Source organism: Malaclemys terrapin, chromosome 1 (assembly GCF_027887155.1).
Source record: "Malaclemys terrapin pileata isolate rMalTer1 chromosome 1, rMalTer1.hap1, whole genome shotgun sequence".
Classification (NCBI taxonomy): domain Eukaryota; kingdom Metazoa; phylum Chordata; order Testudines; family Emydidae; genus Malaclemys; species Malaclemys terrapin.
In genome coordinates this window covers 139,299,895-139,313,536 of record NC_071505.1, presented here as the reverse complement: position 1 = coordinate 139,313,536, position 13,642 = coordinate 139,299,895, and the positions used below count along the sequence as shown (strand labels likewise).

At 47.1% G+C, this 13,642-nt stretch overlaps 1 protein-coding gene and 1 long non-coding RNA gene across 2 annotated transcripts; both read right to left on the bottom strand.

Annotated features, from left to right (window-relative positions):
• Positions 1-608: 608 nt before the first annotated feature.
• On the bottom strand, positions 609-3,669 carry SYCE3 (synaptonemal complex central element protein 3). The gene is made up of 2 exons (XM_054014579.1): positions 3,546-3,669; positions 609-899 (listed from the first exon to the last, which is right to left on the bottom strand). The coding sequence occupies exons 1-2, from the start codon at positions 3,652-3,654 to the stop codon at positions 730-732; spliced, it is 279 nt and encodes a 92-aa protein (XP_053870554.1). The 5' UTR covers positions 3,655-3,669; the 3' UTR covers positions 609-729.
• A 6,620-nt stretch (positions 3,670-10,289) lies between these two features.
• LOC128830579 (uncharacterized) lies at positions 10,290-11,885 on the bottom strand. Its single transcript, XR_008443611.1, has 2 exons — positions 11,854-11,885; positions 10,290-10,859 (listed from the first exon to the last, which is right to left on the bottom strand). It is a non-coding gene; the product is annotated as an uncharacterized LOC128830579 (long non-coding RNA).
• Between the last annotated feature and the right edge of the window lie 1,757 nt (positions 11,886-13,642).

The following is a 13,642-nucleotide window of genomic DNA, read 5'->3' as shown; positions in this document are numbered from 1 at the left end:
GAAAATTGAAATAATTCAATACAGTCGCCATCAAGCACTATATAATTCTCACTGTAATAACACATACAACTTCTTTACAACAGAGAGAGGATTAAAACAGCTTTCTTTCTGGGACAATTTTGAGAAACAATCCCTAGAAAAGGTTAAAAAAGTCAAAGAAACACTATGAAATGTCTATGGATGTTTGAGCATAATAATGCAACTTTGCAACTATTAGCCCATCTACTCTGCAATCCCATATTGAACCATATTGGATCAATCTGGAATTGTATCTGTTCTTTCAACTGGAGAAATCACTCTTTGATTTTCTTGCTAAGGCCAGTTGCTAAAGCAAAATAACTGCTGTGTTCCATTGCAGAAGCATCTGCTTTTTAGAAGAGGGCAAACAGATCCCTAAATTTACAATTTGTAAATCAAATTGGGATCCTCCAGGAAGATATCAAAAAAAGATCAGTTGTATATATGATAAATATAATATAATTAATATAATTATAATACTATGCTTAAAATCATAGGATAAGAATAGATTAAAACAGAGACATAGTTAACTTTTTGTTTCAACAATACATGTATTTGGCAGAACACATTTGTATATATAGCCACAACAATAATGCTTAATAAACTAGAAGATAATCCATTTGTAAGGCATCTGTAGATATTTTATGACTGAAAAAATTGAGTCTGAAATGATCTAACTGTTGCAATTTCACCAACCGATATGAGGACTGTTTATTCCTGTTTTTGTTCAGTGCCTTTAGTTTCCTTCAGCATCTCTTGCCAGTTCTTTTCCATCTCTTCTTTGCAGTTCAGGAATGCATCTTCCAGTCGCCTCATGGAGTTGGCCAAGTCTGGGTTGGTACGCATAACCACCATATCATATGCCATCCAGGTTGCCTGCACTGCAACAACCCAACCAACAGATATTAGAAATTCAGCAATGTTGGGATGGCAGATGGCAGGGAAATAATTGATATTCAGGGAAACAGTAGTGGGAATGAATGGGTACCAGTTCTAATCCTTGGCTGAGTGTTCCTACTATGTAATAAACTGAGCAGGGTGGGAAGTGATTTTTTCTGTTCACAGAAAAATCTGCAATTTTGGATTTTTTTCCATTACAAAATAGAGTGAAAACTAAACAAAAAATGAAATTTCTCATGAAACGCAATTAAAATTTTTTGTCAATCAAAATGTTTTGTTCCAACTTTGATTTTTTTCATTTTACATTATGTCAAATTTAAAACACTGAAATGAAATGTCATTTCAAAATGGAAAATCAAACCATTCTGTTCTGAAAAAGCTGAAATATAATGTTTCAACCTTACCAAAACACTTTTTCAAATTTTCTTTTGAAACAAAATTTCATTGAAATTGACAGTTTCTACGTTTTGCTTTTGATGAATTGGTATTTTTTGACAGAAAAAGTTCAGTTGGAAAATTCTAATTAGCTCTAATAATAGCCAAAGAGCACACTCAGCTCAGTGCTTACAAGTAACCCTGGAGTAACAAATCACTTTGCACAATCCCATCTTTCCTAATCAGTCCCACAATATCAAACCAATGTGAACAGCTCCAAGTATCTAGGCAGCCTACACTAACAAACTACTGTTAAGCATCAGAGGGCTAACTGTGTTAGTCTGTATCCACAAAAACAAGGAGGAGTCTGGTGGCACATTAAACACTAACAAATTTATTTGGGCATAAGCTTTTGTGGGTAAAAAGCCCACTTCTTTAGATGAATGGAGTGAAAATTACAGATGCAGTATAATAATGCCTGCATCTGTAATTTTCACTCCATGCATCTGAAAAAGTGGGTTTTTTACCCATGAAAGCTTATGCTCAAATAAATTTGTTAAACTACTGTTAGCAATCCTCTGATAATCAGTTAAGCATTCCCCATTAATACCATAGTAAATCGGTACAAACTGCCCATTACCTCACAAGCAGTCCTACAATGAGAAACACTTCACACCCACCAGTGCTCATGAGCATATCAATAAAACTTGATAGCTACTTTTATACAGACTCTCAAAATTCTATGGAGTTAAAATGTTGGAACCACTAGCAGCATTTCTACACTAATGTTCCTAGCTACTACTGGTGCTGCAGCAGTAAGAAAATTGAAGGAAACTTCTAGTGTAGACAAGACCTTGGAATCTGGTGTTGATAGTCATGTTAACAAATCTGAAATTCACTTTCCACAAATATTCTTTAAAACCCACTTAAAATTTTATGATTCTGTAAACATCCCTTTCAATAAATTCATTCACTGCAATATCTGTAGAAAATGGGCACAATGGATACAAACATATTATGAGCAAATCTGATATAAATGTAAATAAATATTTGCTGAAAGATTTTTTTATTTTATTTTTTGCAGTATTTCTCCAGCTCTAGTAGTCAGTGGAGTTTGAGAACTGGGGGTGGGGAAATGTGTGATCTTGCTTTTTTGTAGATGTGAAGGTAAGAAGCAGTATCTGTGCACACTGAAAAATTAATATATGTGATTTAGGGAAGCTACGCAATAACTAAGAAAATAGCATATGCAGTCCTGTGCTCAGTAACAACCCTGTGATAACAAATCATCATTTGCATAAGTGACTCTATTTACAAACCATGTGACCTTACAATAAAGACACATGCACAGGCATATTGGTGGAGGAAATCACCCCATATTTCACTTTAGAGTATCTTAGATGAGTTGAAAGAGTGATTTTCTGCTGAGACAAGCTCAGCTCTAAGTCTGGTCCTTGTTTGGGTGGCACCTCTGCTCATTGGTTATGTCCATTCTAGTGCATGATAAGTAATTTAACACTTAAACTACTAGCATTTTCCAGAATTGACAATGTAAGCATAGATGAGCACTTTATCTATGATGAGTGGCTAAGATGCTTTAGCTTGCATTGTTTGAAGAGGAGAAGGCTACAGGGAAATCTTAGAAGGGAATCATAAAAATGTGTGGAAAGATTTATCTAAACCCCTTCCCATTATGCATACAAAATTGAGATTAAATTAATCTTTTATTTTCCCAGTTGGATAATTAATGTTTGTCATTCTCTGATCCTGGAGGTACCAGTTCTTCCAAACTGAATCTATGTTTATGTTGTAATTATGTTTTTAAGCTCTGTAAATTCCTTTGTATTATTTTCTGCTCTCACTACCGACTCCTCCCACTTTAGTATTATCTTTGAATTTCATTTATGAGCTAAGCTCAGAAATGCCTTCCAGATTATTAATTATGTTAAATATGACCAGTCTGTTTCTGCAGACATTTATACCACTGTCTGTAGTAACTAAGGATTTCACGTACTGATGTTCTCCACCAGACACATCCCTCAGTTTAATACATTGTGGTCATTAGTAGAACTCAATCTCATTAACAGATTAGTAGATCTCAATCTTTCTCCTCTTATATTTCTGCTACACAGAGAAGTTTGAAGTCTACTCTCCTCTACTCTTGCATGTTTACTATTATTATTTCTATGCACTGCTGTAATGCCTTCATCCTCTAACAGCAAATCTATATCCTCCCCAGAAAAAAGCCACACCTGATAGTTTCTCCATTTCTTCCAGAAGTTTTTCTAAATCCCTGTTCAGGTCCTCCAGCATTTTTACCATGTTGTCATAGTTTCTTTCCCGAGGTTCAGATTTGGCCATCTACAAGAAAAGCAAGAGTGGGTCAATTAGGAGGAGTGGGGAGTAAGGAAATAAAACTTTTTCATAATAAGGGGAAAGTAAATTTTAAATTGTATCTCTAATAAGATATGTAAAATTAAATACATTAATATCCTAGATTCACTTGCTAAATTCATTTAGAGCCTGTATGATGCAGTGTAGCTCTTGTGTGTTGCCTAGCACTTTCAATTCACTTTCAAATCAATAGAAGTTTTGGACACAAATATCAACAGCCTGCCAGCTCAATCCCATGCTCTTTGTGAACTTTATAGGTCACTGTACTAAATCAGACTATTAGCAGATCGTTTCTAATCTTCTGCTATCCTGGACTGGTTCTTCATCCACCTGCTTTGGCAGTTCCCAATACCTGATGCTTCACTGAAAGATGTAAAATCTCCCCCAATACACTAAAACCAAATTTGAGTGTCAAAAGTTAGGCACTTATATATCATATCTGGGCACCAACATAAATAGCCTGATTTTAGAGATGCTGAGCCTCCACAATTCACTGACCTTAGCAGAAGCTGTAAGAGCTCAACACCTGAAAATCAGGCGACTTGTTTAGGTGCTGAAATACAGATCTAGATACCTAACTTCAGGCAATCAGGTTCCAAAATGTTGGTACTAGCCAATTGTGACCCCAGGGACTATTGTGAAAAGTTCTAGGGGGTGAGCAGGTGAGCCCAAAACATTGAACTAATTATATGTTGCTCTGATGTTAAGAGTTGTGTGTTTTGGTGGTGGGTTTTTTTTTTTTCTGGTAATTTCTGAGTTACATTTGGTGGGCATATTTTTCTAGCTTCTATTTTGAATAAATATTGTCAATAAGGAAGACAATTTTCCCCATGGGATTTAAAAGTGTTTTAAGGAAAAGGTAAGATTTCCAGCCTAAACCTAGACACCCCGATGCTTAAGGCAGCCAGGCCACCACATGCAAATTTCATGAGGAAGCTTGGATATTGAGAGATTCTTTGTCTCAAAGCCCTGCTTGTAACAGAACACACACCCTCTTGTCTGTTCCACAATATGAGGTGCTGTTTGCATTCATTCACCATCTTACACCACTTTTAAGACACAGGAAGCTGTAAAGCATTGGGCCCCAATCCTGCAAAGGGAGCCAGACCCTGGTGTTTGAGCAGAGCACCCCTGACATAGAGCCATAGACTATCAGGGTTGGAAGGGACCTCAAGAGGTCATCTAGTCCAATCCCCTGCTCAAAGCAGGACCAATCCCCAACTAAATCATCCCAGACAGGGCTTTGTCAAGCCGGGCCTTAAAAATCTCTAAGGAAGAAGATTCCACCACCTCCCTAGGTAACCCATTCCAGTGCTTCACCACCCTCCTCGTGAAATATCCAACCTAAACCTCCCCCACTGCAACCTGAGACCATTACTCCTTGTCCCGTCATCTGGTACCACTGAGAACAGTCTAGATCCATCCTCTTTGGAACCTCCTTTCAGGTAGTTGAAAGCAGCTATCAAATCCCCCCTCGTTCTTCTCTTCTGCAGACTAAACAATCCCAGTTCTCTCAGCCTCTCCTCATAAGTCATGTGCTCCAGCCCCCTAGTCATTTTTGCTACCCTCTGCTGGACTCTTTCTAATTTTTCCACATCCTTCTTGTAGTGCGGGGCCCAAAACAGGACACAGTACTCCAGCTGAGACCTCACCAATGTCGAATAGGGGTGAATGATGACGCCCCTCAATCTGCTGGCAATGCCCCTACTTATACGGCCCAAAATGCCATTAGCCTTCTTGGCAACAAGAGCACACTGTTAACTCATATCCAGCTTCTGGACCACTGTAACCCCTAGGTCCTTTTCTGCAGAACTGCTGCCTAGCCGTTCAGTCCCTAGTCTGTAGCAGTGCATGGGATTCTTCCGTCCTAAGTGCACTTGTCCTTGTTGAACGTCATCAGATTTCTTTTGAACCAATCCTCTAATTTGTCTAGGTCCCTCTGTGTCCTATCCCTACCCTCCAGCGTATCTACCATTCCTCCCAGTTTAGTGTCATCTGCAAATTTACTGAGGGTGCAGTCCACACCCTTCTCCAGATCATTAATGAAGATGCTGAACAAAACTGGCCCAGGACCGACCCCTGGGGCCAGGGCCGGCTTCAGCAGGTGCAGAGCCCCACACTGGGACGCGAATTGTCTTGCGCTCCCCCGCATTGGATCCCTCCCCAAATCCCCGCCCCTTCCCTGCCCCATTGGATCCCTCCCCAAATCCCCACCCTGGCCCCGCCACTTCCCCAATCACGCCGCATTCCTCCTCCTCACCCCTCCCTCCCAGGCTTGCGCTGACCAGCTGCATGGCGACACAAGCGCTGGAGGGAGGGGAGAGAAGCAGGACGTGGCTTTTTTTTTTTTCTGCTCTGCCGGTAGCCCTGGACGTTGCGGGGCCCTCTTAGGCGCAGGGCCCCATTCCGGGGACTCAGCCGAATCGGCTTAAAGCCGGCCCTGCCTGGGGCACTTCGCTTGATACCGGCTGCCAACTAGAGATGGAGCCATTGATCACTACCCATTGAGCCCAACGATCGAACCAGCTTTCTATCCACCTTGTACTCCATTCATCCAGCCCATACTTCTTTAACTTTAACTGTGGGAGACCGTATCAAAAGCTTTGCTAAAGTCAAGGAATAACATCCACTGCTTTTCCCTCATCCACAGAGCCAGTTATCTCACATCACACACATGTGCGATACAACAGGGGACGGATCTTTAAGGTCAAATTGGCATCAGGGGGACACAATTCTTTATTTGTCCACAGATGTACAGAGCCCATTCAGAAAAGGGCCAATACCTTGGGCGTCGCCTTCAGCCGCCGACCCCAGCAGCTCTTTAGCCCCACCCGCAGCTCTGTGCCCAGGGCAGGGTCTCTGCGGCGCTGCCCGCTCTGTCCCCGCAACGGGGGGTCCCGCTAACCCTCTGCCCCAGGCTCTGCCCGGGGCATGGGGCTCATTGATCCTAAACACCCGCCGCCCGCATCCCTGCCCCCGAAGACAGAGCCTCCCCCCGCCGGTCCCTATCACCCCTCCCCGGCAGATTCTCCAGCGGGCCCCGGGAGCACCGCCTCCGCCTGCAGCGAGGTATTTTATAGCCCAGTTTAAACGGCCGCGAGCGTCTCTCCCTCCCTCTTTCCCGCCCAAACCAACTGTCTTCTTCACCCCACCCCCTCGCGGAGCGCGCGCCGCTCAGACCAATGCGGCTTCTCCGCGCGCCCCAGAAAAGCAGCTTTGTGCCAACTCGCGCGCCTGTCTCCAGCCCACTCCACGCGCTTTCTGCCGTGTCACGTGTCTGCTGCCTCGAACTGAGGAAAAGGAAAATAAAACAGGTGGGCGAGACCGGGAAACTAAAATTGATGTTCCCTATTCATCGTCTTCTCTTCTCTCCTCTCAAATCGGTCTCCTCACGTGCTCCGTCGTACAATAAAATGTATGTTTCACGGTTTAGAGGGAATGAAAAACAGGATGGGGAGGGGAAATGCTGGGAAGCTGGGTTAATAACTAGGGCATTGAGGCGCATTAAATCGTGCTGGGGTTTGCGCTGGCTTGACACTCATGTGCCACATTAATTTAAACTAAAGGTTTATTTTTTTTTCTTTAATATCTAGTTAGCTGGACCAGACAGGCAAGACCCCGACCCCTCCTCCCAACCCCAAAGGGGTAGATGGAAGCAGTCTCCCATGAAGGACTGTACATGTGTTTTTTACACTGAGAGTCTCAGGAGCTATAAAAACGTTCCCTGGTCCGTCACACCGCACCATATCAGTCCCTTGGCCCATTTCATCTCAGTAGCAATCTATCCTTTCAGTGTCATACCTCATGCCCCATACGAGGCTATCAAGCCACTGGTGCATTTAGTGTGGCATCTGACTTTACTGTATCAGATCAAACCATTGGTCTATTTGGTACTTCTCGCCATGCTGTATCAACTATTAATCCAGATAAGCTTGTGTCCTGACTCTTGCTATACCACATGATCAAATCGCTGGTCCATTTAGTTGTCTCTCACCTCCTACTTATCACTGGAAACAGTTGGGAAACTGAAAAGCCTGAGATGTTCCTCTTCAATGACACCACATTTCCTGTTTCTTGCTCCCATTCTACACACATGCCTGGTTTCCTGCTCCATTTAAAAACAAGTGACACTGAATAACTTTAAAATTTTAATTGTTTTAAATTAAAAGAATAATCCATCTCTAATTTTAAGTGAATACTGACAAGAGGGTGGTTAGAGGCTTAAGGAATCAAGACCTATTTTCCCTGCATGCTGTCTGGAAAAGACACATCTCTCTACTCTCTGTACAATTTAGGGTATGTCTACACTACGAGAGTAGTTCGATTTTACTTAAATCGAATTTTTGGAATCGATATTGCAAAGTCGAACGTGTGTGTCCACACTAAGGACAGTAATTCGACTTTGTGAATCCACAGTAACGGGGAAAGCGTCGACATTGGAAGCGGTGCACTGTGGGCAGCTATCCCACAGTTCCCGCAGTCCCCGCTGCCCATTGGAATTCTGGGTGGAGCCGCCAATGCCTTCTGGGTAAAAAAAATGTGTCGAGGGTGCTTTTGGGTAACTGTCGTCATCCGTCCATCACTCCTGCCCTCCCTCCCTGAAAGCGCCGGCGGGAAATCAGTTCGCACACTTTTCTAGTCAGTGACAGCGCGGACGCCACAGCACTGCGAGCATGGAGCCCGCTGCGACCATCGCTGCAGTTGTGGCCGTTCTCAACGCCTCGCAGCTTATCATCCACCTTTCCCTGAGGCAGATGCAGATAAGTCAGGCGAGGAGGCTACGGCACCGCGGTGAGGGCCTGAAGTCTGAGAGTAGCACAGACCTCTCAGAAAGCATGGGACCCAGCGCCGGGGACATCACGGTGGCAATGGGTCATGTTGATGCCGTAGAACGGCGATTCTGGGCCCGGGAAACAAGCACTGAGTGGTGGGACCGCATAGTGCTGCAGGTCTGGGATGAATCCCAGTGGCTGTGAAACTTTCGCATGCGGAAGGGAACTTTCCTTGAACTTTGTGAGTTGCTGTCCCCTGCCCTGAAGCGCAATGACACCCGGATGCGAGCAGCCCTGACTGTCCAGAAGCGAGTGGCCATAGCCCTCTGGAAGCTTGCAACGCCAGACAGCTACCGGTCAGTCGCGAACCACTTTGGCGTGGGCAAATCTACCGTGGGGGTTGTTGTGATGCAAGTAGCCAAGGCAATCGTTGATGTACTGCTGTCAAAGGTAGTGACCCTGGGAAACGTGGAGGCGATCATAGATGGCTTCGCAGCGATGGGATTCCCAAACTGCGGTGGGGCCATAGATGGAACTCACATCCCTATCCTGGCACCGGACCACCAGGCCAGCCAGTACATTAACAGAAAGGGCTACTTTTCCATGGTGCTGCAAGCACTGGTGGACCACAGGGGACGTTTTACGAACATCTACGTCGGATGGCCGGGCAAGGTTCATGACGCTCGTGTTTTCAGGAACTCTGGTCTGTTTAGACGGCTGCAGCAAGGTATTTACTTCCCGGACCACAAAATAACTGTTGGGGATGTGGAGATGCCTATAGTCATCCTCGGGGACCCAGCCTACCCGCTAATGCCCTGGCTCATGAAGCCCTATACTGGCGCCCTGGACAGTGAAAAAGAACACTTCAACCACCGGCTGAGCAAGTGCAGAATGGTGGTGGAGTGTGCTTTTGGCCGTCTCAAGGGGAGATGGAGAAGCTTACTGACTCGCTGTGATCTCAGCGAAACCAATATCCCCATTGTTATAGCAGCTTGCTGTGTGCTCCACAATCTCTGTGAGAGCAAGGGGGAGACCTTTATGGCGGGGTGGGAGGTTGAGGCAAATAGCCTGGCTTCTGATTACGCCCAGCCAGACAGCCGGGCGATTAGAAGAGACCAGCGGGACGCGCTGTGCATCCGGGAGGCTTTGAAAGCTAGGTTCCTGACTGAGCAGGTTAACCTGTGACTTTTAAGTTAGTGTACAGAGAAGCTGAACCTGCCCCCGTTTCTTTACCCAGTTAATGTTGACTATCCTCTCCAGTTACATACCCCCTTCACCCCCTTCCAACACACGTTTAGAAATAAAATCACTTCTACTTTGTTAATGAACACCGTTGTCTTTATTACTGTTTTCGCGGGAATGTTTTAAAACTGGGACGCAGACTGTGGTGGGGAGCGGGTGTAGTGTACTGACGCAAATTAAGCTTCTAAACTCCAGGATTGACAGGCTCCGCTGTGGTGGACTGGTTGTTTCAACGGAGCCTGTCACCGCTCCTGATCGGGACTGTGTGTATGGGGGGGCGATGTGACTTTGTGGCAGGGGGAGGACGGTTACAGATCCCCTGCTGCGTGGCTCTGTGATCCAGGATAAGGACCGCCGCTTAAGATCTGTAACTGCCCTCCCCCGCCACAAAGTCACAGAGCAACCCACCCCCCACCACAGAACATGAAAACCACCTCCCAGACTGACCAGGGTAACTAGTCACTGCACTGTGTATGTGCCCTGCTGCTGGACCTGCCCCCGCCTATGTACCCTGCCAAAGGTGACTGTCCTGTCCAATTACCAACCCCCTTTCCCCCCTCCTCCAAAAGAACATGATGGAAACAGTAATTAACAGAAACGTATTTTTTATTATCAACTACACATGGAACTGGGAGGTGAAACTTGGACGGGGGCTTGTGTGAGGCGGGAAGGAAAGAACTTGTCAAATTTTGGGGAATGAGAGCCTTCTACTACTAGAGCTCTCTGCAGGGGTGGAGTGAGAGTTAGCACGGACTCTGCCGCCCCTCCTTCTTTGCACTTTCGGTGAGGGGGGTATGGGACTTGGTGGCGGGGGAGGGCGGTTACAGATAGACTGCAGCGGGGCTCTGTCCTCCTGCCTCCGTTCCTGCAGAACATCCACAAGGCGCCGGAGCATGTCCGTTTGCTCCCTCAGTAGTCCAAGCAGCGTTTGAGTCGCCTGCTGGTCTTCCTGCCGCCACCTCTCCTCCCGATCCATGTTTGCTTGGTGCATTTGGGACAAGTTCTCCCACCACTGGGTCTGCTGTGCTGCCTGGGCTCGGGAGCAGGCCATAAGCTCCGAGAACATGTCCTCCCGTGTCCTCTTCTTCCTACGCCTAATCTGCGCTAGCCTCTGGGAGTGTGATGCCAGGCTAGGTTGTGAGACAGTCGCAGATGTGGCTGTGGGAATGGGAAAAAGGGAGTGAATTCCTCAGAAAGATAAATGTAGTTGTGAACAAAGAACATAGTCTTTCTCTGTGAACAAGACCATGCACAGCACCTATCACATGCGCACTCAGCACAAGGTCGAATTCTCGGCCTTCGCATTCAGTGCCTGGGGTCTTGCACAGCAGATTTGAGAAGCGGGGCAGGACACCGGAATTTCTGTAGCAGGCAGACATGGTAAGCCGTAGACTTGTGGCAGCTTAAAACTTTAATATTAGCACTGGCCTCATTTCACATTGAAAGCAATGTCAGTCCCTGCTGCCAGCAATCCGGCAAGCAGGAACTCTGCCCCTGTCCCACCCCCTCGCGGCTGTCCCCAGGAACGATCCCTGTATGCTGCCCCTCTCCCGCCTCCACTGCGTGGCCGCAAACCAGCGGTTACAGTTCTGTAAAGGAACGGGCAAGCAGTCCCAACAGTAACATTCCCCTACCTAATTCAAAGCAGGTCACCATGAGCGACATCACCCTGATGAGGATCTCAGACAGCGAGAAAGAAAGAATGCTTCGGGAAAGCCTCCAAAGACCAGGGCCGTATGCTGCCCTGCTGTGCAGAGCAATGATCCCTGAGTACTTGATTGTCTCGTGGCGCGGCAACGTGTCATACTACGGAGGACCCAATAAGGCCGCTCTCCCCAGGAACCTGATGCAACGGCTTTCCAATTACCTCCAGGAGAGCTTCCTCGAGATGTCCCAGGAGGATTTCTGCTCTATCCCCGGACATATAGACCGCATTTTACTCTAGCTGCACTGGCAGTGACTAAACAGTAGAGCGGCTTGGGCAGAACAATCATGCTAAACAGGACATTGTTAGATTTTTTTTCAATAGTTGCACTGCCCAGGACTGAAACGTTAAGCGCCTAGGGCAAACTAATCATGAGAAACCCATTGTTGTTATTGTTAATATTCCTGTTCTGTTAAAAATAAATGTTTAGATGTTTAAAACACTTACTGGCTGATCCTTCCCCAGATTCTGTGTCCGGGTTAATGGCTGGGGACAGTTGGCAGGGGATCTCAGTAAGGGTGATGAAGAGATCCTGGCTGTCGGGGAAATCAGCGTTGTAAGCGCTGTCGACTGCCTCGTCCTCCTCATCTCCTTCCTCATCTTCCCCGTCCGCTAACATGTCCGAGGAACCGGACGTGGACAATATCCCATCCTCAGAGTCCACGGTCAGTGGTGGGGTAGTGGTGGCGGCCGCACCTAGGATGGAATGCAGTGCCTCGTAGAAACGGGAAGTCTGGGGATGGGATCCGGAGTGTCCGTTTGCCTCTTTGGTCTTCTGGTAGCCTTGTCTCAGCTCCTTGATTTTCACGCGGCACTGCGTTGCATCCCGGCTGTATCCTCTCTCTGACATGTCTTTAGAGATCTTCTCGTAGATCTTTGCATTCCGTTTCTTGGAGCGCAGCTCGGAAAGCACGGACTCATCGCCCCACACAGCGATGAGATCCAAGACTTCCCGATCAGTCCATGCTGGGGCCCTCTTTCTATTCTGAGATTGCACGGCCATCACTCTAGGAGAGCTCTGCATCCTTGCCAGTGCTGCTGAGCTCGCCACGATGTCCAGACAGGAAATGAGATTCAAACTGCCCAGACAGGAAAAGGAATTCAAATTCAAATTTTCCCGGGGGCTTTTCCTGTGTGGCGGTCAGAGCATCCGAGCGCGGACTGCTGTCCAGAGCGTCAACAGAGTGGTGCACTGTGGGATAGTTCCCGGAGCTATTAGCGTCGATTTCCATCCACACCTAGCCTAATTCGACATGGCCATGTCGAATTTAGCGCTACTCCCCTCGTTGGGGAGGAGTACAGAAGTCGAATTAAAGAGACCTCTATGTCGAACTAAATAGCTTCGCGGTGTGGACGGGTGCAGGGTTAATTCGATGTAATGGCGCTAACTTCGACATAAATGCCTAGTGTAGACCAGGCCTTAGTTCATGTCAGTTTCATGGCTGAGGCTCCTGCAGCACCACAACTTGGGGCATTGATAACTTTGGTTGCACCAAAAGTCCTGTGATTTTGGAAATCACCGGCAAACCAGAGAACCTAAGAAACATGGGCGGTGAGCAAAGCTTCCCCTGGAAGAGGCTAGCTCCCTGTCCCACCCCTTCTGCTTGTGGCCCCGCCTCTTCTGCCTGTGACCCCACCCACACTCCACCCCAGGCCCCATCCCCTCCTCCACTTCTGCTTGGCCCCCTCCCCGTTTGGCCCCCCCGTCGCTGCCATTTGCCACGTTCCCCCTCCCCCACCCAGTAAGGTCCCCACTGCTCGCCGCATCCCTCCTCTACTTCACACCTCCTTCCCCCACCGCCCAAAGGGACGCGGCGAGTGTCAGGCAGGGGGACCTCACGGGGGGTGGTGGAAGAGAGGAGGGACGCGGGGCGGTGTGGGCCTCGCAGGGGAGGAGCAGGGAGCAGAGTGGAGGAGAGGAGGGACTCAGCCAGGCAGTGGCGGGCGGTGGGGGCCTCGGGGAAGGGGCGGAGCAGGGACGGAAAGAGGCAGAGAGCAGGCGGGGCCACCACAGCTTAGCCTCCCCAGGCCTATTATACCCACTGTCTAGTCTAAGAAATCTCTGAAAAGCTAAGTCTCAGGCCAAAAATTTGAGATTAAGTAGGTGTACATCTAGTTTGTCTCTCCATCTGCCTTACAGAATTGGACCAATCTATTCCCATATCAGAAATGTTTGTAGGGTTAGGACTTCAGATCTTAGGACACTGTCTCCATCCTTCTCTTGACCCAAGAAAGC